This window comes from Glossina fuscipes, unplaced genomic scaffold, assembly GCF_014805625.2.
Source record: "Glossina fuscipes isolate IAEA_lab_2018 unplaced genomic scaffold, Yale_Gfus_2 2, whole genome shotgun sequence".
In the NCBI taxonomy this organism is placed as follows: Eukaryota; Metazoa; Arthropoda; class Insecta; order Diptera; family Glossinidae; genus Glossina; species Glossina fuscipes.
Window position 1 is genome coordinate 24,498,274 of NW_023998416.1, and position 26,978 is coordinate 24,525,251.

The 26,978-nt window shown below is 33.3% G+C and overlaps 1 protein-coding gene across 6 annotated transcripts in view; it reads left to right on the plus strand.

Annotated features, from left to right (window-relative positions):
• LOC119633862 (reticulon-1-A) overlaps nucleotides 1-26,978 on the plus strand; it is a 56,399-nt gene extending 29,421 nt beyond the window's left edge. For 3 of the 6 annotated variants that reach the window (XM_038027656.1, XM_038027657.1, XM_038027658.1), the window contains 4 exons: nucleotides 23,060-23,267; nucleotides 23,352-23,560; nucleotides 23,689-23,794; nucleotides 25,678-26,978. In XM_038027656.1, the coding sequence (XP_037883584.1) occupies nucleotides 23,060-23,267; nucleotides 23,352-23,560; nucleotides 23,689-23,794; nucleotides 25,678-25,744 (590 nt within the window). In that variant the 3' untranslated portion in view covers nucleotides 25,745-26,978. Of the gene's footprint in view, nucleotides 1-2,605; nucleotides 2,772-14,797; nucleotides 15,105-22,970; nucleotides 22,991-23,059; nucleotides 23,268-23,351; nucleotides 23,561-23,688; nucleotides 23,795-25,677 lie in introns of those variants that run through there. The other 3 variants (XM_038027659.1, XM_038027660.1, XM_038027661.1) reach the window with 3 other exon arrangements.

A 26,978-nucleotide genomic window follows, 5' to 3' on the forward strand; every position in this document is an offset into this window, starting at 1 on the left:
TGCACTGGTAAACACTGTACTGTACTACACCCTTTACACTATTTTTTTTTTCTGTGATGAACAGCAATTGAAAAGATCTCCTTAACTGTGTTCAGTGATTACACACGTCATGTATGCTAATTATTGTTGACTCGGCATTCAATCGCTTCAAACCTTAGCTTGTATTCTCTATTGACGACTACTACGACTACTAGTAGTTAAGCTGTACACAGTTAAACATTACATACGCTAGTTATCAAAGTAAGCAACGCATCATTACTCATCGAGTATGCAGCACACACAAAGCCTCTGAGATTCCATATACCAGATGGGTGAACTGAAATAATGTCTACTTTTTCTGTTCAGTACAATAACAACAAACAAGCAATAAAGAGAAATATATTTTATAAATACATAATATATTGCAGTTGAACTTTACTTTTGTATCGCGCATATAAGACGATTAATAAAATAACTTTAGTTTTCAAAAGTGAATAATAGAAGAAAAAAAAAAAAGAAAGAAGAAAAACAAGTGAACGTTTCCCGTCAATTCTGTCCTTTAACAACGTGATGCTTATAAGTGTAATGAATTTCTTTTAAAATTTATTTACTATTTTCCGTTAATGAACAAATAAAACAAAAAAAAAAAAAAAGCAAACATTTGTCGCTCTCGATCGCTCCGTGTCTATGAGATATAAAAATATTTTCAAAAAAAAAAAAAAAAAAAAAAAAAAAAACGAAATTTTGTCTTTACGTTAATTTTTCACTTTTATGTTTTCAATTTTCTTTTGCTTTGAATGAAATTGTGCACAAAATGAAATGAATAAGAAAGTTGTAAACGCCTTGAAAATAATCCTATGCTTATCACTTTTTTTATCTCCAGGACGACTTTTGCTCGTAAGACAGTCCAGTTGTTTTTAACCCTATATGTAAATCGTACTTTAGTCTACAATATATTGCGGATATAGTGTTCGACATTTTCAAAATAACATAAGTAAGTTATAGTTAGGTTTTCATTCATTGCCGAATCCCGGAATTAGATATTTTGAAACTTGTTCCAGAGCTTATCATTCAATTTTAGTATATATAGGCCTAGTAAAAGCTGGTCCTATATCAATTTATGCGACAGACGTTCAGATAAATAATTGCTCTAAGTACTCAACAAATAGTTAAATAGGGCTGGCTTTCTGGAGTAAATCTTTAAACTTATTCCAAAGTCCCGAAGGTACATGTCTAATATAAGCTGGCCATATATCAGTTTATGTAACCGATAAGAAATAAAAACCAAAGGACTTATAGGAGGGCTTATCTCTAATCCTCCTTCGTAGATGGGGACTACCAAGTCGGTGTTCGCGGAGCTAGATTTTAATTTGGTCTTGATTACGGTGAGCGCTCAGTCGGTAAACTCATAACATCTGCCGAGTGGACGCACACCCACTAAGCTACGATCATCATCCTATCTCTTTCTGCCCCCCACCGTATTACGCGAGTAGGAGACATTTCCCGTGTGTTTGGCTCAAAAACTTAGATTGATTGCCTTATATGCACACCTTTTCTGCTACATGTCACATCTTGATGAATAAGTCTAGTAAACCGCCATTGCTCGCTAGTTGAATGCATTATAAGAGAGCGAAAAAAAAAGATTCTGCTGTTTTCTGCCTATTCAATGTGTTATGTACAAAGTTTCTTATATATTTTCGTAGTTTTTAGGCAATTCTTCCCTTTAGTTTGACGTTTAACATCGCCAGCGTAAACGGTTTGTTGTGTAAAAAGATTTTTTTCAAAATATTTTCTAAATATCTAGGAATATTTTCCTTTTCAAATCTAAAATCACTTCTCTTCCAGGAATATCTTAAAAAAGAATTAAAAAAAAAAAAATTAAATAAAACAAAAAATTAATGAAATAAAATCAAATAATAAATAGTGAAAGTGTTTTTGTTTTTTGATTTTTTTTCTATCCTCAGCACACTTATATAATTTAAACGAATAAATAAATAAATAAATAAATCTTAAAACGTTACAAATATTCTTCGTGTAAAACGTGTCTTGTCCCAGATAACCGCAAAATTCTCGCAAAAAAAAAAAAAAAAAAATTTGTTTTTATTTCTAATGAAAAAAAAAAAAAAAATATCTATCTACCTGCTCTTTAAGGTAGAAGAGAGTGAGATATTTCTCCTCCGTTTCTTATCATCACTTCAATGTTACCGTCGTCATTATTGCCGCCGTCATTACATATATACGGAGAGTGATTGATAACAAACACCCTTTACCACCATCCCTTACAAGAAGAATGCTTTCTTTTTAACAAAACATTTACTGCTTCTCTCAAGCGGTGCTCACTATTAAAATAGTTTCGTATACACTCTCCGTACAAGCGGTTGTACTTTGCTTTAAAAAAAAAAAAGTCTCTTGAAAATTTTGTAATAAGACTGACTTTTGGATTTTGCGGTTTTTACTTATCGGTTATATTATATTTATTAATATTTCTTTCTCATATACCTTTATTTTTATTTTATTTTAGTTGATTTGAAAATTTAAAACAAAAAAAAAAAAAAACAAAAAATTTCCAACGTGTCGTGTCTTCTTTTTCGTTCCTGTATAAATATATATTACAAAAACAGCGTGCGCGTAAAAGTGATATAATTTTTATTATTATTATTATTATTATTATTTGTTATTAATATACACGCATCTGATATAAGAGAAAATAAAAATGGCTGCCCTAGAACAAGTGCAAGAATTTTTGGCACTTTTAGCACAATTCAAAGAAATGCCATTAAATCGTGAATCGCGTAAGTATTAACAAACTAAAAAAATTAATAAAAAAAAAAATAAACAGAGAAAGAATATCTAATAATTTAAAAAACGACTTTTACTAACACACATGAAAGACGGTATTTACACGTTTTGCCAAAGCGAATCTATTCGTACATATAGTTTTGTCTCTATAATATGTAATTTCTTCTATTCATAGCATTGAAGATAGAAACACTTTGTCTCGCATAGCTCTGCGTATGGTTCCATGTTAGAAACTCTACAAAGTACCGAAAAAAAACCTAAAGAAATTGTTTTTTTAGTGAAAGTGTTGTTCCAGCCTAATAGACTTATACGGCGTAGGGCCGCTTTCAGCGGAATGAAATAAACTTGCAGTTGACTAATAAGCAGATTGATTAACAGATTGATTAACAGACACTCTTAACTAGCACTAACCTATAGTTTGCTCGGATTATTTCCAGTTGACCTTTTGCCTGTGGTATTTGTCTGCTATGAAGGAGGTATAAGATTGATTTGCAAGCGCACTGGGGAACGCATAAAATATAATAAAATAAATGAACATAATACTCGGATAAGGGCGACCGTTAGATACCATACGACGCTTCGTCTAGTATTCACACGAAAAAATGGTACAATATTTTCACTTAAAAGCATATTTTTCATGGAAGTCCGCTTATTGGATGATGCCCGAAATATCATAGGATGCGATTCAAATTTTCCAAACTTAATTTACTTTCTAAGATTTTTATTATTATTTAGTTTCCGTTATAAAAAACTCTCTTCTCTTCATGTAAGGCCTTGCTTTTCATCACAACTCCTACGTATGTAGAGTCTAAAAAATAGGACTGTATGATCTAAACTCCCTACCATTCATTTTTTTTGCTGAATGGGGCTACCATGAAAAAATTTTCATCATAGAAAAGTTAAGCCATTTTGGCACATAAAGGTTTCCTAAAAATCCTTATATGCGGTGCTATCCAAAAAATAGACTTAAATGGTCCAAATTCGGCAAAGTGTATTTCTATACTAATTTGCTATGAATGAATTTTCACCATGAAGTGTTAAGAATTATACCTTTTTTACTAAATAAAGATTCAGTTTTCGCGGGCACGGTTATATGAAAGGGGGTTCAAAAAATTGACCTAACCGAACCAAAATTTTCGTACCAAGTTAGAATATCAAACTATATTACACGGCGAAAAAATTTGGAAACTGAAAGTCGCACGTACGTTCGCGCATCCCTGATATACCCTGTACCACAAGTGGTGTAAAGTTTTGACATAAAAATACATGGACAGACAAGCTTAGACGGAATTAGAATCATTTGCTGAATCGATCGGTCTAATAAAAGGTGGGTCTAGTTTAAAATTTTATGCTTGTTAGGTACGTCCGCACAACACTGATATGCTCTGTTCCGCAAGTAGTGTAAAGTTTAAACACAAAAATACATGGACGCACGGACAGACGAAAGGACTCATAATTATTCGTAACATTTGTGCAATATAATTGCAGATTGCTTACCCATTACATGAGGATGAGGAAAGGCAATCTACTAGGTTTTCTCCTTGCTTTGTGTCACTTGAACATAAGCTCCATATTTCGACCCTCAGTCCATCCCTGCATTGCTAAACTTTGGCTTACAAACATATGTGGCAAACATATGCGAAAATGAAATCATGATCGATGGCATCATTCTATTCATTTATTTTGACATGAACAGAGCTAATAACACATGTCTCTTATTCTATAGTAAGCCAAAGCTGTTATCGTCGGCAAAACAAATAATTCGTTAAAATATTATTTTTTAAACTAATTACAAGAGTTTAGCAAGCAGATTTTTCACAGATGATTTTGCAAATCTTTCCGCGTTAGGCCTAGAGTTCAACACAACACTTTGTGATGAGCTACAAAACCTTTAGATTCTTAGGTTTTTTAAAAGTGTTGCGTTTTACGCGACCTGACAGTTTCTAAAAATCGTTGCGTTACGATTTGTAACGCAGCAAAGCTAATACCATATACAAAGTCGTGAACTCTGCTATCATTACACTATTATTAACTATCTTTTCTAAATACTTTGAAAACGATGGAGATATTAATCCTTTTTGAAGTCATAGTCGCTGTTAACAGTCAAATAGCTTTGAATCTTAGTTGCCGGGAGCAAATCAAAATTGTTCACAACTAGCAAACACTCAAGTTTTGATATATGCTTGACTGTTGTTTCATCCAAGGACGAACGTAAATTCCTGCCTTTTTTCTTAACCGATTGCAACTTAGCTGAAATATACTGAGACACATGAAGAAGGCGGCAATTTGAAAATATATCAGGTATAGCAGATCGGCTTGATGCCTTAATCGGACGGGTTGCCTACAACGATAGGCACTTAATTAAGTTGAGTGATCAACCCCCAGGGGGAGAGACAATCCCCTAATAAGTTGGCCTCTCTTACCCCGAGGTGCGCAGATGGTTCATTGTGTATGGCCATATGAACCGCCATTCTGGTATGTGGTGAGGCCTATCATCACCCCGGATTTATTCTAATGGGTATGGAATGGTGAAAACCACAGCCACCACGATACTCCCCGAAGGGCCGTACCCAAGCAGTTAGGGCTCACAAGGATTGAATGATGAACCTTCCAGCGCACTTTCTTGATACATCAACTTGATATATCAACCCCCGTGGTGCCTAAAATTTGTCTACTTTGCGCCCTGTATCACAAATGCAATACGCCACTCTTGCTTTCACACTTAACCATACAGTCACGGTTAGCCAATTCCGGACTATCTTCAAGATATATAGTTATCGGACGTATCATCTGACATGGCTACATTTCCGTGCTCTCATCAGGTATAGCAGTATGGTATCGTGATATAAGAAAAAGATAGCGCCGCAATGCAATGTGTACTATATAGAGATTTGACAGATGGGCATTTTGTTGCGCCAACAACAAGTGTCAATGATAAATTAAAGACATTGCTTACATGGCATCGGTTTGCTGTGTTTAATATGTCGAAATCTGTGCCAAATCGAAAACAGTCGCAGACATTCTGTTTCCCTCGAACGATACATCGTGACATACAAATAATTTTAATAAGCCAACTACCGTTTCCTTCGCTAGTAAAAAGTCAAAATGTTGTATTTGGGAAAGGGTGACCGTTAAACTCCCTTACACCACTTCACCTAACGCAATGTTTCATTTCTTTTCATCATAGGAAATCATCCAAGAGAATCCTTGCATAGGTGGGAGAACGAAACGAGAACTAGGAATATACGACTTTGATAAAATTAAATTTCTTACCTTAGGATATTTAACTAACTTATTCTCATTATAAAGTACTAAAAAGTAGACTTTGTCGACAGGCGTAACTTTGAGACCCCCGTATATAGAGTGGGCCAAAACATAAAACAGTATAACAATTTTCCTCGAAATGCTCGAAAGTCTGATCTATAAAAATACATGGACAGACAGGCGTACGAGTTTCAAATGATTCAGAACACAATTCGGCACCGACCGGTCTAATAAAAGATTGGTCTAAATGTTACATACACCGCAAGCGGTTTGGGTGCGGAGCCTCCACAAATTTGACAGAAGTCAAATACTAGTTCCACGTAGCTGCTTTTCTGCTTATTAGGAACGGGGAGGGCACACAATGCCGAAGGAATTACGCTATTTCTCTATAAAAGTCGAACCTGGGGAGTTTATAGTGCGACTAAATTCGATAACTGTGGACTTTACAAGCTAAAGAGCACAGATCTTATTGGTAAATGAACGATCTTTTGATCGTAAAATTTTCATTCGGATAACGTATTCAAATCGTCATCGCATTTACTTAATAACGAGAACCGTAAACCGGACTCTGCAAGTGTCGGCCTAAATTGTTTATAAGTCGTCTTTATTGTGCGATATAATTAAGTCATAAAAATTATGACTCTCTCAAGTCCTCATATAAATGTTGATTGCATCGCGAGTTAAAAGAGTTTAAGCATATTTTGAAATATGAAAAAATAAAAAACTAAAATATTTATATCATAAATAGCCATTTGAGATCGGCCTTACGCATATTTATTATTGCTCTATGCATATGCGTCGTCTACGTTTTTGTAAAGGCATTAATGAATCGCGCATTTATTAAAACTTGTTCAATGCCAATGATATCATTGATCATAAAACAAATTTAATAAAAAGCAAAAACAAATGAAAATTATTTAATTTTGTTAAATAATGACGAAATTCTCTTGATGAGAATACAAGAACGCACCTGTCAACCAAACTTTTACATAACCTGAAAAAGATTTGTTTTTTTTTTCTTTTGATTTTGAAAGCTTGACTAATATGTGTGCACACTATTTTTCATTATTCTTGGAATATTTTCCCCCATATTATGCTTTATATAAAACGAAATTCAAATTCAATATAAAAAAGCTTATATATAAATGTATATATATGTACATAATCGCGGTTAAGAGCATATGAATGGATTTATATGCAAAATAACAACTAACGAGTTTTGCATTAAAAATACGCTTCTTACGCTTTTCGACTTATGATTTCTTTACACATTTATTTATTTATTATTATTATTATTTTTTTTTTTTTTTGCTTATAATTACTCAAAGCAAAGTAATATGTGTATTGCTCTGTATATGCGGTTGCAACCATTTGAATGGTTTTATAATATAAATTTGGTTTTATAAAACAAAAATAATATAAAGCAATGGCTTTCATATCAAAACAAAATTTTAATAAGTCCTTAACAATAGACAGTATTGTTCCCTCAGTCTTTTCAATAATAAACCGCAATGTAGGAGCATCCTCTTACTTGCCGTTAGTACATGCGTATGTAATATATGATAAAACTTAATTGCTTTTGGTATCTGTTAAGTACCTTTTTCAAATCATTGAGGCGGTAAAACACTTGGTCAGAAAGGATAAGGCATGGGAACGACATCGCATCACTCAATAAATCTCCGGTCTGATATGGCAACAATCTTGATAAATCTAAAGGATTTCTTGGATAGTACTTGCCTTCAAGTGGTGCATGTAAGAATTTCAGAAAATTCCAACCATTAGTTTCTAAGTCACAGTCGCTTTTTTTGTCGGCCTGAATGGCTTTCGCCATTTGCTGCCCGTTTGGTTAACTGTCAATTTGACTCGGAAGTGTAGCGGAGCGCAGACACATGTTTCATCCTTTGTCGCATGTCGCATGAAAAAATCTTTTTTATTTCGTCTAAACAGCCCTGCTCAGCGCATGCCGTTGTTGTCAAAAGTGGACAAACGCGTCAACCACTTTGAACAGGGCTTTCCCGTGGGGAAATGCTCATGCAAAATAGCGTCCTCCGACATCTTTCAGATCTCACATGGCGTAGGAAACTTCACTTTACGGTCTTCCAAAACTATTGTATAGACTTTTGGTATGTTTTTCGAAGTAACCCGAGCATTTAGCATCGCAAGGCTCCTTTCCGTGATAGAACTCCGTTATATAATAATGCGTAATTGAATTCAAGATCTACGTTTGTTGTTGGAAGCATCGATTTCTTTCGAGTCGTTTTCCGAGTTCTGCCGACGCTAGGCTATCGCAAAGGTTTTTGTACCATACACCAGTTGCGGTAGAGGGTATATTAAGTTAGTCAGGTTGTGTGTAACACGCAGAAGAGCTTAAGATGGGCCAACCTTTCATTTTGCTGATCCTATCTGTCCGCCAGATGTCTGTCCATGTACGCTTGTGTTCAAGCTACAGGCTGCAATTATTGAGATATTTCGAAGAAATTTGGTACAGTGAGGCGTTTTAACTCGAGGACAAACGCTAATGAAAATGGTTCGGATCGGTGCACTTTTTCTACCACTCCCTATATAACGCACTATTCTGAAAAATTTGGTATTGGACCGGACAATTTTTGCAACCCCCTCATACAGCAAAAACTGAACTTCATACGACAAAAGGGTATAATTTTCAATGCTTCATAATGAAAATTATCCCACAATGGTAATTTTACAAAAAAAACAAAAAATAAGTGTACCAAATTTGGACCATCTCGGGCTATTTTTTGGATCTTACCGTAAGGATTTTCATGAAAATTGATCCCTTGTAGAGCCAGAAAGTCTTAATATGTGGTGATGAAAATTGTCCCATAACAGTAATTTCATACAAAAATGAACCTTACAAATTTTGGACCATCTGTGCCTATGTGCAGATTAAACTTGCACTACAATAGGTTGCGTTTTGGGCCCGTTTCCACAAAAAAACACACACGGAATACAGTAAGGATTGTGTTAGACAATGCGGTATAGGATATTTAATGGTCTGCTTTGCCCTACTATAATGTTTTTCTTGTTTTTAATTAACGCTGTTAGTGCATTAGATAAGTTCAAAATCAACAAGTAAAGCATTTCACCCTGGTTTTCGCCTATGAAAGAAGACGGAAGAATATTGTTAATGAGCAATTTAACAAAATTCATTTAATTGCCACTGATCTATTTAAAGCTATAATGAAAAAGTATATTTTCGTTGTTTCTATTACGTCGTGCAAATTTACAGGAATGATCGAGTATTGAACCCCAATAGGAAAATATTTTTAATGATGTTTTATCGCTGCGGATTATATTTCCTGTTCTAAGAGAAGTTAAAAAGCATTCTAACGAATTTCGGAATGTGTTTATTTGTTGATTTATATCTCTTTATTTACATATGAAATTCAGCCAAAATAAACTAACAACCGAATAAGATTGACTCTTAGAAACTCACTGACTCCTTTGCTTAATATTATGACTAAACTACTACAAAATATAAAAAAAAAAATAAAGAACATGTAAAAAAAAAAAAAAAAATTCATATATAAACAAACAAGAGAAGGATACAAGAGCATGCACACATCTAACATTGAGGCACACTCGCAGCCGGTAAAGATCAAAACATGCAAAAGCTTTGTAACCGATAATTCATTTTGAGAATCATACTAAGCTTTAGCGATAAAAACTTCATTTGGATGCGCGTTATATCCATACTCGCAACAAGCTAAGAGATGGTTACAAGTATAGAGATTGATTTGACTGCGTTCTCCATTAGCTTGATCATCTTTTGTTGAAGTTATCAAAATATCAAAAAGTAAACCGAACCATAGCAAAACGTCACGAGCACATTTTTGATTCAATTCAATATCAGCATAACCAAAAATGGTCCATGGCTCACCATTGCATGTCCCCTACACCACTTCCCTAAGGAACTTATTCATATGATGACTTCTCAAAATAAAACGTCGTATGGAAAGTGGTGGAAAAAATGAACCGATTCGAACCATTTTCAGTTGCGTGCGGCCTTAGATCAAGATATGTGGATGTACAAAATTTTATTAAGATATCTCAAAAATGTCGACCTATGGGTTGAAGACAAGAGTACGGTAATATGGATGGACAACCTTAAATCGATTCAGAAAATGACTCTAAATCGATTGTGATAATAAAAGGTAGATGTATCTAGCTCAGATCTAGCTCACATTCTCCCACCCTTCTTGTACAAGAGATCTTGTACAGGCTTTAAAATTAAAAATGATTCCGTTACGAGAAAAAAAAAAACCAATAAGCGAATATTTTTGATTTTCATCAAAATTCCAGGATCTGTCATAAATAAGTAGGAACTGATATATTTCAATACAAATATGGAGATCCAAATTAAGCCATTGACTGGTATTTTATTTTTATATTTTCGAAGATTGGCTTCTAAATTTACCCCGACCTAAATATGGCTATTCTATATCTATTATGCTAACCTAAGATTGGAGGCTTTCCTCATTCTGAAAATGTAATTCATATACAGCATCTGAAGTAAACATGTCCTTCCAAATAATATATATATATATATATATCTATGTATATGATTGCCAGAGTCAATTTAACAATGTTGCTCTGTTCGTTTATTACGTCAGGCTCTGTAAAAATCTTACTCTCGCAAAAATCAGAATAAAAGCGCTTAGTTACGGCTCTCGGAGAGTGGGTGTTATGCACTCAAAAAAAAAAAGTCTAAAAAATGATTAAAAAAATTGCAATGACATATTTATAGACCCAACCAATGATTTTCGATATAGTTTAACGACAAGTATCTAAAGACTTATTAAAATAGCGAGTTTCTATTAATCGATTGATTCGTCTGCTCCGAGTAAAATGTTTTAGTAAAATTTTGAACGAATGTTCGTTACTTGTAACAACATTCTTGGTATGATTTTATTTGTAACGCATACATCATCGCAAATCTGTAAAAAAGTTACTTTATATTTATTGATGAACCCGTGCAAAATTTCTCACTAAACATTTGAAACCCAAAGGAAACAATTAAAACAAATTGTTCTGCTCATTCTCTCATTCTCTCTTCGAATTTTACGTAAAGTAAGCACACTCTCCTATTTCGTATGAGTCATACGTTTAAAGATTGCATGTTCAACCACTTTGCTTAGTTTAGTGGAGACGAATTATTTATTATTTCTCCACAAACAAACACTATTTTGAATTTTAAAGCAAGAGCTGAAGAAACTAATAAAAGTTATTTATTACGCTCCCTCTACCCGCTTGGCTCGTGAGCAGCATTAATTTGTTCATTTAGAGGCTCTTACGTTCACTAGTGGTTCATTGTTATTTCCGAGTGAATTTCTTTGCTAATTTATTTTATGTGACTGACTGACTGACTGACTGTGTATCATAGGAGAGATTTAGGAAAATTTAAAAAAAAAAAAAAAAAAAAAATCATACATTCATGCTTAAGAATTGTAATTTGTGTTCTATTTTCTTGGCCTTTGCTTGCTTTGCTGATAAGTCTTTGTCTTATGTGTTACCTGCGAGAGGAGAGTTTCCTTCGGTCGCACAAATATCGTAACACAACGAACTAAAGGTCGGTAAAGAGTTGAGCTGCTTAAACAGGGGAACACATGGCAAACCATGCATTTTTTATCTAAATCGTATATATTCGCATCAGTTCATATATGGTTCGGTTAGCAAACATGTTCATGTTCAGGAAGAGAAACAACAAAAAAAAAGAAAAGACACTATTGTTAACGTTGCTGGGCAAGTTGTTTGCTTTTATTTTGAACGTCTTACTCAGTTTTATCGTTAAAATATTCTATTAACCGTTTTACTGCTGAATTTCAACTTACCTGCGTTTTTTTTTTTTTTTTTTTTTTTTTTTTTTAATTTTTATTTTCCTTGTTTTTTTTTTTTTTTTTTTTTTTTCATTTTTCTTTGACATTTTGTCTGTTGTGTGTTCGATTTATTTTGTTTTCAATCTTTGTTTGACCATAGGAGGAGTACTGAAAGACTTGGAAAAAGAACAAATTAGCGCTATGCGATAAATAATGCACAATAAATCTTATCGTAAATCTTGTTTGATGGATCGTACTCTCTACTCTCCGCACGCGTAGGCGAGTAGATAAGAACAGCGACCAACAAGTCAGTATTCATCGGTTCAAATCTAAGTGCGGTAAAGTTTACTCTGTTCGTAGCTATAGCTTACCGATTGGGCACATAAATCCCTTGGGCTCTGGCCACCTCCCTATTACTTACTGCTACAAGAACCCCCTGAGTTGTTGGTCATTTAAAAAAGGAACGAAGATTACCTATTTAATATTAATTTGGTTTGGTCCCTGTTAAAATTATACTTTAAAGACGTTTCCAATAAATTTTCTCATTACTCCGATCTCAGAGTATCTATCGCACCGTATAAGCTGACGACTTCATTCCCATCAAAACTTTGATCTGCTAGAGGGCTGTGGTGGTAACATATTCACGAAATCCACTTCAATCAGATATTTCTATTTCGACACAGAAGATCGATCCATGGATCAAGAAAAAGAAACTCTCACGCATTTTTTGATATTTTGCAAACGGAATGATAAAATTAACATAATTGAATTTTGCTACCCTTTTATGCAGCCGACTAAATATTTATAACTAAGCTTGTATACTTTCTACGTAATAGCTTAGCATGCGAGAGATATTCTCAATACTACAAGTTTCCATGAACAGGAGATCTTTTTCTTCGCGCCCATAACTTGCCATTATCATAACAAAGTTTTTTCTTTTGCGGGTATATCCTGCGTAAAAAGTGATGATCAAGTTTTAAAAAACATTTGCCGAGTGTCATCTATACGATAAAACAGTACAGATTTCAGAATAGCTACTTACCGAGATTCTTACTTTTACCGCAAGAAATTAGGGCTGACATGGTTTCCCATTGGAAGGATCACTTAACGATGTCAAGCATTAAATATATTAACGACCGTTTTTTTTTTTTTTCTTAAAATTGCACTCGTAAAGGCGGTCGATTTATATGATTTATATAGCTTTTGAGTGTAAAGATAACTTATATTCGCCCAGACACATATCAGAAGGGTAGACATATTCTGTAAGCCTCGTTTAAACAAATACATTCAATGGTTAGGTAGAAAAACTTAAAGCTTAAAGGGGTCTTAGCGAATGGAAGCTCCAGAAGATGTTAGTAACTCTAATTTAAACATTGGCCACCACATGATAATGTAGTAGCTCAACTAAGCTGCCATATTATTACAAGAGGCTTTAATGGCAATGTCATGTGTCTTTGAACAAGCATCGTCTTTGCTTGATACGGCTTTGTGTGAGCTTTGCGTGGATTCCAAATTAAAATTACTAAACTGGGGTGAGGAGCTTTCAGCCAATTGAACACATGAAAGGAAAACCGATATCGTTTCATACGGCCTTTGAAAAGTATATGCATAAATAAGGGAACTCTGGAGGTAATTGCATTCCAGGGCCTTCTTTCCCAGCAAAATGTCATAGTGCAGTGTAGTCCAATTTTTGACCGACCTTTCTCCCCTTTCTGCCATATCTGTGTGAACATATTTGAAGCAATGAAATAACTGAATGAAATTGAATTCAGAAAACTCGAATACAAGTAAAAAGGAAATCTTCTCCTGATTCGACAACTTCTTCGTTGAAAAAGTGTCGTGATGTTAAACTTGTATTGCAATAAGTTTTTTTTGTTTCCCATTAAAAAATTAACATTTTGTTTTTTTTCTATATCTGCGTTGAAGCAACCTTTAACCGAAAAGCAATAAATAAATCTCTATGGAGAACTGGAATCTCTTAAAATCATCTAATAAACGAAAAAGAAGATGAACTACGTATGGATAAAGCGAAACTGGTTTACTTCAATCTATTGTTCTGTGTAACTTTAAATGATCAGCTGTTTGACTTTGGTTGTGCTCAATTTATGAATGTGAGACTTGACCTCTCTACTCCCTCTCTCTCTCTTTCTCTCTCTTATTCACTCTCTCTCTCCCCCTATTTCTGCTAATTCTTTGCTCTTGGACTTGTAGGCCAATAAGGTGCGATACTTGAAATTTGCGTTTAAATTAAATTATATTAGATCGCCGTTCAATTTGTTTAAGAAAAACAACAACAATAAAAAAAATCCATCTACTTTAACTAATTTACTCAACGCCTTTTTAAGTAATAATAAAACCCTTTAATATACAGAGAGTAGTTAGTAGCTAAGAATAGAACAAGACTTTAGGAGAAACATATAGAGACAGAGAGAGAGAGAGAGAGAGAGAGAAAGACAGAAATAAAAAGGCAGTGGGTTGGTGTTTTTCATACATCACTGAATTATTTATCTGTTAAAGGTGTTCAGCTGTTTACGTAGCAATTTTGAAATAACAGACTGACGGACAGACAGATAAACCCAGCCAACCATTCAAGCTAACCTAACCTAGCATTCCCTTCATTACTCTACACTTTATTGTATTCTTTTTATATTAACACCACATACCATCGCCAAAAACCATCATACCGTGCTTGAATTTCGATATCGTATTTCTTTTAAATTTTCCTTGTTTTTTTTTTTATTTTTTTTATATTTTTTTTTTTTATTTTTTTTTTTGCTACTCTTCCATAATACACTTCAGTACGTTTTTTTAGTCTTAACGTGTATGTCATACTTAGTAAAACGTTGGCGGTCTGCTGTATCGCTGCATTAAAATTTGTTATATACGTATTTTATTATATGTTTGGGCGTGTATGTGTGTGTGTGTGTGTGTATGACCGCGCGCCTGTATTTATTTAGTGAAAATTAAGTTCCTTTTCAATAATTATCAAAGTTAATTCTTGTTAACCAATAAAACTGTGGAAATTAACAAGTGACACGCACCGCTTTGGATGAATAGTTGGCGCCAACCGAATCACTTTTGTTTCATATAAAACGCGAATAAGTGCAACCAAAGTGATACTAGGCAACGTGGAAAAAGTAAAAGTTGAATCATATAAAATGGCTGGTGGTAGAAAATTTTCACGTAATAATTCCTCCTCTAATCAGCAATTGCCCGAAAGAGGACCAGGTAAAAAGATTAAATAAAATGTATCTACACTTAAGCCACCACATTCACTTGCTTACGTAGTAGATAAACGCGGATAGATGTGCACTTTTTGTGTTGGTGCGCTTATCACATTTTGCGCTCATGATTGTTGATATTAACCAGCAAGCAGCAACCAAGTCATTGTAATATAACATAGGGCTTTAATTGTCTTATCTCTCAATTGCAGTGATTTTTACGAGTGAAAAATTCATAAAACATTTCTACTTAAAAATAATATTCTTTTGCATTAAAAACTCAATTTGTCAACGTGGCCGCGCATATTGTTGTTAGGGTTTAAAATGAAGATCAATTATTATTAATCAGTTTCTCTCTCTCTCTCTCTCTCTCTCTTGCTCTTGTTATCAAAATCGCGTATGTTGCCAACAGCATAACTTTTTGTTTTATTCTTTTTTTTTTTTTTTTTTTTTATTTAATATGGTCAGTGGACTTTTCTTTCCTTTCTTTTCATTTTTTTTTTTTTTTTGGTTTTTTCTTTAGTTTGAATCGTGGCATAATCTAACACGCGTATGTTGTTGATAACATATATTATAGCATTTCTTTCGTTGCCATAAAAAAAAAAAGAAAGAAAGAAATCAAGTTTTTATTTTGACAACTTCAAGGTTGTCTTGATGTGTGTGCCTAAAACAATAGAATCTCGTTTCATATAAAGATAATAATTTTTAAAAAATTTCATCAAAACTTTGACATTGCTTGCTTTGATCGCTTGATTTTGAAGTAAAGCATTCTCGCTCTATGATTGATTATATTTTGCACACTTTAACGGGGCTTATCGGGTGTTCAAAAATGCATTCTTCTTACATTTTCTAAGAGACGATGTTACTTCGAGTTCGTCGAGCTTTTGTCCAACGTGGACTTTACATGATCCCATTGAATCGCTCCTAATATGATTTCGGAATAAGTACAGCACCGCACTGAAAAATGGAAGCTTTGGTCAATTGGTTGAATGTTTGAATGTAAGAAACATTCATTATTCAAACTGGAAGGAATCACGATTCAGCCCAAACACGAAAGTGAAATCCAACATCAATGTCGCTCGCATTCGGGGCAAAGATCTGATTATAGTTACTCGAATGCACGTAAAACGATCCCCAAAGGTCGCCACTAACGAAGAGCGACGCAGCCCGAACTGAAACCACCACTCGTCCTACACATCCAATCGCTTCTTGATTTAAACTATGAAACGACGACTTATTATTTGTAGGAATAGACTTTCACTCTTGTGGCTTTACCCCAAAAAAATCCATTCCCTTTGAGGAAAAGGCCGTTGGTTAGTGCGTGTAACCGCTAAATATTTTTAATACAAATTTTATTCCCTTCTTCTGATTTATACTTGTTCCAATTGATGCAGTCTTTTGATGGTCCACAAAAACTGGATTATTAGTCTCAAAAGACTAGATACTTTCATACTTTTTTATGAAGCGCCTCAAAAACAAGCGTCTTACTCATAAAGACAAAGGCAGATCTTTTTTTAATTGCCTTGGCTTAAGCTGAGTGTGAAACACTGTATGTTATAATTGGAAACTTTAAAGGCCGCTTTAAAAGATAACCCTCGATATAAACGAATAATTTGACGCGTCTATGTTAAAAGCCTTCTCGATTTAACATTTATTTATACCGATTAGGAAAATTTAACCTAAAACGTAGCCTAAATAAAAAAAGTTTAATGCTCAACGTGCTCGAACAGGAAGGGAAGAGTTGCAAAAAGTGTAATGTCTTGAAGCTTCATTACCGTTTGTAATCGTTTGACAGTTTCAATACAAATTTTAAGCTGGCCAATCCCTTCCTAAATTGAATTTTACTCTCAGATTTTAACGAAAGCTTAAAAGTGTCGGCAATTGAGCGATAGTTTCTAAATTAATTCAAGACTCGCTATCTTTTCCGTTTATTGTACTACGACTCTAGTGCACCCTTCTACTTAAAGTACACATAGTCAAAATTGTAAAGAAAATTTAATTCGTTTCGAATAAGAATAACACGATATGCAAATGTATATATATATTTTTTTTTCGGAGATGACGTTTTCAGTACATTAATTAAAGCAATTTTTGTATTATCTACGATATGATATAAAAGATTTAAATTAATTTGCTTTGAAACTGTTGAAGTTTTCTCAGTCCTACAACATTATGTATCGTAGGCCTTTTAAACTTTAAAATTCAGTGAACAATCGACTTGCGTGAATATATGCATGTCTAAACAAGCTCGTATTCTCGGGTTGTCCAAGAATAAAAAACATATTTTATAGAAAGCTAGTCGAGTTATGCGAAATATTCCAAATGAAACGGTTACATGGGTTTGGTTCCATCGGTTGCTAGCAAACAGAAAAGAAAACAAAGAATAACACTACTACCTTACCCTGCACCATTTCGCTTAACGCCCTTATTGATATAACAACTCTCCAAGAGAGTTTTATGAGAACTCGTCGAAAAAGTGATCTAGTACGAACCATTTTCAATAGCGCTTGCCTTTGGGCCGAAAATACGCTAACCTATAAAATTTTTTGAAAATATGTCCAAAAGTGCGTTTTGTGTACCTTGAACACCAGAGAATAAGACGGATAGACGGACAGACAAGCATAGGCTTAGCTTTAAAAAGCGAATTTCAAGTGTTTGCGGATGTTGTCTACATCGGATAAGCTTAATATATCCTTGTACCGCAAATGGGGTAAGGTATAAACAGTGCTGTAATTAGATTATTATTTACTCGAGTTTCTTACTTTTCTTACTTTCCATGAAGTCAGTGGTGGCGAGATCTATATCTCATTTTACACTGTGTTGTTATATAATATCTTTAGTTAAGCCTTGCAATAATTCAAACCTCCTTTGAAAAGTAGTGTTGTGTCTTTGCTCGACATAAGCTAGTTAGGAGCTATCGTGATACCGTAGTAAGGAAATTCGATTGAAGTCCTTGCAAGCGAATAACACGAGATAATATCTTCTGCGATTAAGTCATTCGTAAAATCGTCTGCAAACGCGCTTACAAAAAATTATAAAACTGCACTTACTATCAATAAAAGGAGAAATGCTGGTCCAAGTATATCTCAAGGTCATTGGAAAATTTTGATCTGGCAAAATTGTTCCAGATCGACACACTAGTAACACACCAACATTTTACATAATATTTTTAATTCATTGCATCTGAATGGGTAGTAACTGGGTTATAAAATAACTGTGACATAGTCGGCCAAAAACTGATAGATTTAACTTTTTTTTATTTTTTAATTCAGTTTTATTTCACCCAATTATCTTTTATGTTCTTTCTGATAACTATGTTCTGCTACTTGACGTAATGTTTTCGTCTTGTATATTATATGAATGAATTCACCTGATGTAATCCATCAAATATGCATCAAAGCAATTAAATATCTTAGATGTGTATGTAATATATATGTACTTTACTCTCTTTCATATCTGTATGCTGAAAGTGTCAGTTTGCTTTCTCACCTCCAAACTTAGCAAAAATAGTGTTCGATTCTATAAATCGACACGAGTATGAGCAAGAACAAACAACTACCATTATATATCAATTTGCTATTGAAACTCAATTTATATACGCTATTAAATGTTCAAATATATTTGCTTACTCATGTACTTACTCTTACTTACTAACTACCTACACATATTGATGACTACAATTTTTAAGCTGATTACGTATTTAAAGTCTTACTTTTTTCATACCTTTGCTGCTTTTAGACGATGAAATTGAAACCTTTCTAATTTTGTTATTGCATTCTATACCAAAGAATGATGAATTCATAAATAGAGAGAAAATAAAATGTAACGAATCGAATTCATCTTTTTAAATTTTTTGCCTTTTTGAAACGTTTCAGTGATTTAAGAATTCAAACTTTTTTAACATTTTACAAGTCTTTTTTTCATATGGTAATGCATTATACATGTAAAAGTGTGATGCGAGAAGGAAACTACTAGTCTCTCTTTTCAGAGTTTTGTTCTAAATACTGAGGTTGAGCGAGCAACATGTGCAGAAGCAAATGTGTCCAATGTCTTTGCAGGTTTACATATTAACTTCCTTACGGACCTTAAAGACGACATGAGAAGAAAAAGGAATCATCATCAATTAATTATTTCAACAATGTTAATGGAAAAATTCTACTCACTTAGGGAAAACACCCATTCATGGGGAATTCGATGCTTCAATTGAAATCTTTCATCGCATAACTAAAACAATCTTCAATGGCCGCGATTCCTCATATATCAGTGAGATTCAACATGACCTTGTAAGCCCGCAGCTCTTGTCTTGTTAGTCGGAGTTCTTTAAAATTGTTCGTCTACACCTTAAATGAAGGTCCGCTTAGTTTAAATTTGAATCAAATAAAAGAAATAAGAAAATTTTTCTGCCCCTTCCTTCCTTCTTCCAATTTCACTTGAAATATTAATATTGAATCTGTTTGCGGAGATTTTGAAATGCATACGTAAATTAACCAAAGAAATTTCTTCCTTTAAAATCTATTTATGGCTCGAAGTTGTTTAAACCGGTGACGGAAGACGTCGTTTCTTTCCAGCTTTCCAAAATGATTTCTTTGATTTATTTGCTGCAAAAGATACTAATTACGAATTCTAAATATTCATTATTTCAGGAAATTATATTTCTCAGTTGGAATTTATAGATGGGTCTGATAAATACACTCACTATGTCGTATATATGGTATTGAAACTACTCTTGTCATATTTGTTACAAATACAACTCTGTAGTAAGTGAGAGGTCGTTAACCTCACGCGTTGAGAAATGAAGGATGTTTAAAGGAGGATACGAGGAACAAGAAAAAAGGAAACAGGGTCAGTTACGAGAGCTACAAGAAAGTTTTTTTTATTCACAAAGATTTTGGTTTCGTTAGCGACCATAGACGGAAGAAGCCATTTGCCCGAAAAATAATGAAATGAATCGAAAATTACTTTGATTACGATGGATTTCGTCCGCCGGCCCAAATTGTTAGACCCCGAATGTTATTTGAAAGCAAGCTACGGGTCGTTTATGCGTACATTTCAAGATTACCAATGAATATCGCTCGACTTTCATTGTATAATGCACATTTTCGTACCGCATTACGTCTTCAAGAGCTTTTCTCTAGATATTTAACTCACTACCGTTCCGCAATAGCTCCATTCGCTTAACTTCTCTTTACTTTCGCTCCGGACGGTTAGTTTCGACTCTTTAATAGAGAAAGTAAAAAAGTGACTTTTTAAATGAAAGCAGATGTCAGTAGCAATACCATGCTTGTCCCACTTGCAAGAAAAATTCGCTTGAAAAAGTTTACGCAATTTGAATGCAAAAGTCTCGTTTGATTCAATTTTCGTTTCTTGCGCTTCTTGCGGGGCAACTTCAAATAAAACGAGCCAACTTATTGACATGACATGGCTTTTTAAGCTTATGCTCATTAAAAACAGGGCGTTGTAAGGTTGAAGATTCAGTTCGGCAAAAAAAGCATAGATCCCTGCGAACATATGATAAGTGATGAGATTTTTTATTGTAATGAAACACTTTTTTATGCTCTACACCAAGTGTGTACAGTAATAATGATCCATTTTCTGAATCGATTTAAGCATGTCCCTCCATCCGTCTGTTCATTAGAAGTTTGTCTCATCATGTACTTTGTGTTTAACTTCAAGTCGTAGTATTCGATACCTATTGATGAAATTTCGTATTGACATATTTTTACCTAAGAACGAACGTTAATATGGTTATACATTTAGAAGCACGCGGAAAACTTCCATTTTTTGTATCTCTCGGGAAAAGGTCAACGAAAGTTTATTTTTTGACGCACAAAACGAATATAAAAAATTGACTGACCTGAATGTTCGTTCGTTCATACAAACAGTAAGCCAAAGAGAAAATTCTAAGGGTTTGCATATATAAACTAAGTGTAATAAATTTGGATAACATTACGTTCGTCTATTTTTCAGATTTATAACGAAAAGAGCTCAAAAAGTGGGTTGAGCGAATCGATGTAGAATGCTTGATTGTCGGCTTTGCACGAAAAATCATGAATAAAAAGGCAACCGATCTGAATAAAAGCACAAATGAAAGACGATCTTTGTTTTCATGCTGCGCAATTATTTTGTTTGATTTGGAAACAGCGATGGGGAGTGAAAGCCATAAAAGTGACCCAAGGCAGAATTTCGCTTATATTTAAAAAAAACTTTTTGTATTAATTTAGAAAAAAAATGAGTTTTAATATATTATCGGAATTTTGCTTAGGAAAGTACAAATCGTTAGAGGTACGTATCAAGACTTTCGCAACCTTTCTAAAAAAATGTGGCAACTCTCGGGGTATAGGCTACTTTTGGTTTACCGTTGCAGTTGACAATTGGCGAAAATAATCATTGAAAATTTGACTCACAATGTAGTGACGAACGGACTTTATTTTGCAAAGGCAATCCCTTGAAAATTTGCAGGAAGCGACACAGTTTCGAGAAAGAAAAAGAGATGCACCCATCCCGTATGTGTGTTCGTAAACACGGTCATGATGGTCAGAGAAAAAAAGGTATAGAATGTAATCGCAACATGCTTGTGAACGTCATGCCATGCCTCATTTGTACATACACTTGTATGTACCTGCCATACTAGAACAAACAAAACTGAATGTAAATGGATACATGTATCACCGGCAGGGCAAGCACTGCGGGAAGCGTGAAAAAATCCAATCAAGAATAAGAGAGTCGCGATGATATCGATAATCCATCAAGTTTTTGATTATTTCAACCGATGCCAGGGGAACTTTTCTTGTAAACTTTCGCTCGCGGTGGGTAATGTGTTGATTTTAATTCGCGTAGCCTGCAGCATGCCGTTGGCGCATTGGCTATGAACACTTCCATGACTGAGGCTTGATTGTGTTTAAAATTTGCTTAATCTATCCAGTGGATATTTTCGTTTGCCAACTTTACTTAGTGCACGCAGAGTTACATAGTCGACATGTTGATTTTTTGTATCATTTAAATTTTGAACAATGTCGCGTTAAACTACTGCACTATTTTGTACGGCTCGGGTTTCATTCATAGCTTAAAAATGTTGTAAAAAAAACTCTTGACTAACATTTCTAATAAGCATTTCTATTCTAATTGGCATACTTATGGAACTATTTCAAAGAAAGATTGTTTCAACTAAACAATACTGTTAGCTATAGTTATGGATGGATGGTGTCAGGTGCTTAAAATTGTAAAAATAACGAAGGGGAACTTAGTGCATGCGGAGCGAAAAGCAAAACGATTTAATAGGAAACTCAATGTCTAGACTGACTGTATTACCCAAAAGAGCTACGTTGAGTCAACGAATTGTAAACTAAATGAAAAACTTTCAAGTTTCTCTCTCTCTCTCTCTCTCTCTCTCTCTATTTGTGAGAGAATGAAAATTTCTATATTTCGCAATATGTTAAAATATATTCAGTAAACATATGTATATATATATATAAATGTAAAATTTTTCCAACTAGTCTCTTATAAGGTCTTTGTTTAATACGCCTCCACAAAAGCAATAGCAATAGTAATAATAAAGAATAGGCCACGTTTCTTCTCTTTATACATAAACTATTTTCTAGTTCGCAAAAGAAAATTTCCGCCAAATTATTATAAATCGTTCTTCTCATAGATGATTTTTCCATCGGCAAACCACTAAAAGAAAATAGCCGCATACAGTTGGCCAGTCAACCGAGCGAGCGCGCTAGTTAGTGTTGCGTGTGTGATTAAATTCATTTGTTGTACGCAATTTTTAAGAAAAAAAAAAAAGTTCTTTGCATTTATTCATAATTTGAAATAAAATAAAAGTGCATTTAATATTTATTCTCTTTGCATTTTGTGGCTATATATATACATTCGTATCCTATCTGTCTATAAGTAATCGATAATTCATTTTGAAAATTTCTTTTCAATGATTTGTTATGTTTTCTTATTCTTTCTTTTCAGTGGAGTCACTTATCTATTGGCGTGATGTAAAGAAATCGGGTATTGTGTTTGGTGCTGGTCTAATAACTCTTTTGGCCATTTCATGTTGTTCGGTGATTAGCGTTTTCGCTTATCTATCGCTAACGATTCTGTCAGGCACAATTGCCTTCAGGATTTACAAATCGGTTATGCAAGCCATACAAAAGACATCAGATGGTCATCCCTTCAAGTTAGTTTTATTTTGTTGCTTTATTACTTTTTCTTCATTTTCTTATTTTATAATTATTATTATTATTATTATTATTAATTATAGAGAATATTTGGATTATGATTTAACTTTATCGCAAGATAAAGTTCAGCATATTGCTGGTGTGGCAGTGGCTCATGTAAATGGCTTTGTTGCTGAAATGCGAAGATTATTTTTGGTTGAAGATTTAGTGGACTCCATTAAATTTGGTGTTATTTTATGTGTTATGACTTACATTGGGGCTTGGTTTAATGGAATGACTTTGGTCATTATGGGTGAGTTTTCTGTTCATTATCATTTGTATCGGTATTCGTTTTCACTTGAATTTCTTTCTTATATTCTCTTTGTCTTTTATCTATGCGTTTTTTGTTGTTTTTTTTTTTTTTTTTTTTTTTTAACATAGCCTTTGTCTCGTTGTTTACTTTACCAAAAGTATATGAAAACAATAAACAGTCCATTGATACCTATTTGGATTTGGCCCGAAGCAAAGTAGCTGATGTCACTGAAAAGTAAGTATTCATTACAACAAGCTTGCAAAGACTTTAAGAATTTGAAGTTAAATCATCATCTCGAAAAAGGGATTGAAAGAAAGGTCATTAGTACATCTTCGAAAGCTAAAAAAAAAAGAAAACTACAACAAATTCCAAGAAGTCCCCTAACCTATGATTTCTAAATAATATCTCTTCTTGAAAGATTCCTTATTTCAAACTGCTCACACATACATGCAAACTTTTTGAACTGCCAGCCAGTTCTTCTTTTCAATTCTTCAGAGATAACTTTTACTTTCTTCTACCAAAATTTGGTAAAACATGTCACGCGCATACCTTCGAACCTACGAAGCATATTCAGCGAAAACATTTATCTCGTACTGTTCTATAACAAACCATTTCTATTTAATAATAGCCTGTCCAGAGTGGGAATGACAGAAAGTAGATATTTTTCAACACATTTCTTAAATTGTGCGTGCAGAGCATATGCCATAATATAACGGGCATACTCATATTTAGATGAGCAATAATTGTATCTTTAATTTATCTTTATACTTTCGATTTAATTTCGAAGGCTCTACAAAGAGACAGAGGAATTGGTGTTACTATTAAACACCTATGTGAAGAAGTCTTACTGTAATCGCGTCTATTGATATTTGGTGTTATTGAAGATATAAGTAACACAGAGTTACTGTTGTGCTTACTCGAAAAGGTTGCCCTTAATTATTTATATATAATAAAAGAAATTCTCTTATACAGCTCGCTTCAAGATTTTCTCAAGTAACTTGCGAAATGTGAACACCTTTTCATTTTGGAACTATATAAAAAGATTATAACCTTATCCTTGATGTGGAAGACAGTTTCAGACAGACACCCTTATTCAAGGGCCAAGAGAGCTATATATATTCCTTTTTTTATTAATTTAAAAGTGCATATCATAAATTCGGACAGGGAAAATATTCGAAATATATAAGCTATGGGGACTGTGAAGTATTTCTAAGCTATTGATGTATGCGCCCGAATCCATTCAATGCAGTTTATGTAATCTTAACCAAAATAGATAGCGTTGTTGCTTTAGTATGTCAATGAAGCGCCCTGGGTTTATGAACGCGGAATTTTCCTTAAGAGAAATTTGCTATTTTCTCCTATATCTTTCTTTAATATTTTCTCAAGTTAAATTGAAAAACTGTGTACAGGAGAACAAACTTCCACGAAAAATCCTATATCAAATGGAATAACTTGAATAAATTTTACCAATATGAGCTAAACCATAATTTGTGCTCAATATGATAGCATATATACGGTTGAATCTGATTTGTGCGATTTTTATTTATGGGCTTTATATTTCTACTTTTATTTATGTTTCATGCGATTTATATTGTCTGTGCAAACTATTTTTTGTGCGATAATTAAATATATATATAAATAATAGAGAGAGAGAGGCGAAGAATATGTGCATTTTAAACTAAGACAGTTTGTATTGAACTATGTAGGTTTTGAAAATGTTTCCCGGTTTAAAACGAGAAAAAAATATTCCCTTGTATAATCAGTTAATCATTCGTTTTATTGGGAAAGCCCTCTTCCACTCTATTTAGAAACATATTTTTCATAGGAGAATTTTTTTATGCGAGCTCCTTTCCACCACTTGGAATAAGTTTTTTTTCAATATGTTGGGAGAAATTATTCGTTATTTATGAAGTTCTGGAATTTTTTTTTTTTTGCTTTTTGGGCTAACGAGTCGTAGCCTCTTGTCTTGTTAAGGAGTTTCGTATACAAGTTAATAGTGGAATTTAACCCAACAGAATCAGAATACTTCTTAACTCGTTTTTAAAATATATTTATGTAAAATACTATTTGTTTAATTTATTTATGTTTTCATTTCATTTTTTTTTATTTGTTTTCAGAATCAAAGCGGCCATTCCTCTGGGTACTAAAAAGCCCATAGCTGCCGAGTCTGATAAAGACAAGTAAAGAACTAATATCATCAAAAATAAAAAAACAAAAAAAACAAATAATAATAATAACAACCCGAGTGTGTTAAGTTATATTTATATTATTATTAACAACAACAACCACAAAAACAATCAAGAAACAATTAGAAGTAAAAGCATGGAAAACAAAAACATTTTTATCTGATTGCAAAATATAAAACTATTACGACCTAAGATGAAATAGCAAAAAACACAACCACATGAAAACAAAACAATACGAAAACACTAACCAAAAAAAATTAGACCAGCCGACGAGAGGGTGATAAACGACACAATAAAATTTCATTCAGAGAGTAAACGAAACAACAACAATGTTGTAGTCGTCGTCGTCGTTGTCACATAGTAAGGAAAGAATAGGCGAGAATGCAAAGTTAAATTTTATTTATTAAAGTGTAAAAATCAAAAGAAAAAAAAAAACGCAGCAAAAAAGAAATAATTGATTGATAAAATTCTCTACAATAATCTAAAGAACTTCAAAAACCAGATGATATATATATATATATATATATATATATATACATATATATTGCTAAAAACGAACCGAGTTTTAAGCTAAGCTCTTTTAAAAAGAAAAAAGGAAAATCTTTTTTTTTATTCTTTTATTTTTTAAATTGTTTGATTTATTCGCAATAGGATGATATTATTATATTAATCACAGCAAACAAATACTAAACTCGTATATATACTTATCTGTACATATATACACATATATATGATATATATATATATATATATACATATATATATATATATGTATGATTCTATATAAACGTGTCCATATATAAACACTTACATGCATATATATATGTATGATAGACATGTGGGGAGAGTGTATAAACAACCAGATAACCAAAACCATCCATTAAAATAACCAAAAAAAGAAAGAAAGGAAGGAAAACCAACATCAACACCAACAACACCATCACACCTAAAGACATTTTCGAAAATACGCAAAGTATCAATACGGATTTTCACTCTCATATACATATAGACACACACACAATACACGTACACTATGTTATTATGACGTATATGTTAAATAATGCTTAAATATAAATTATATTTTGTTTAAATTTTATTTAAGTGATAATTCTTTTTTATTTTTTTTTGTGTGTACAACTTTATTAGAATTTTCCTTTTTATTCCTATCCACGAATGCCTTGCGTGCAAGGTTTGGTGAAAGCAAAAAAAAAAAAAAAAAAAAAAGAAGGGAG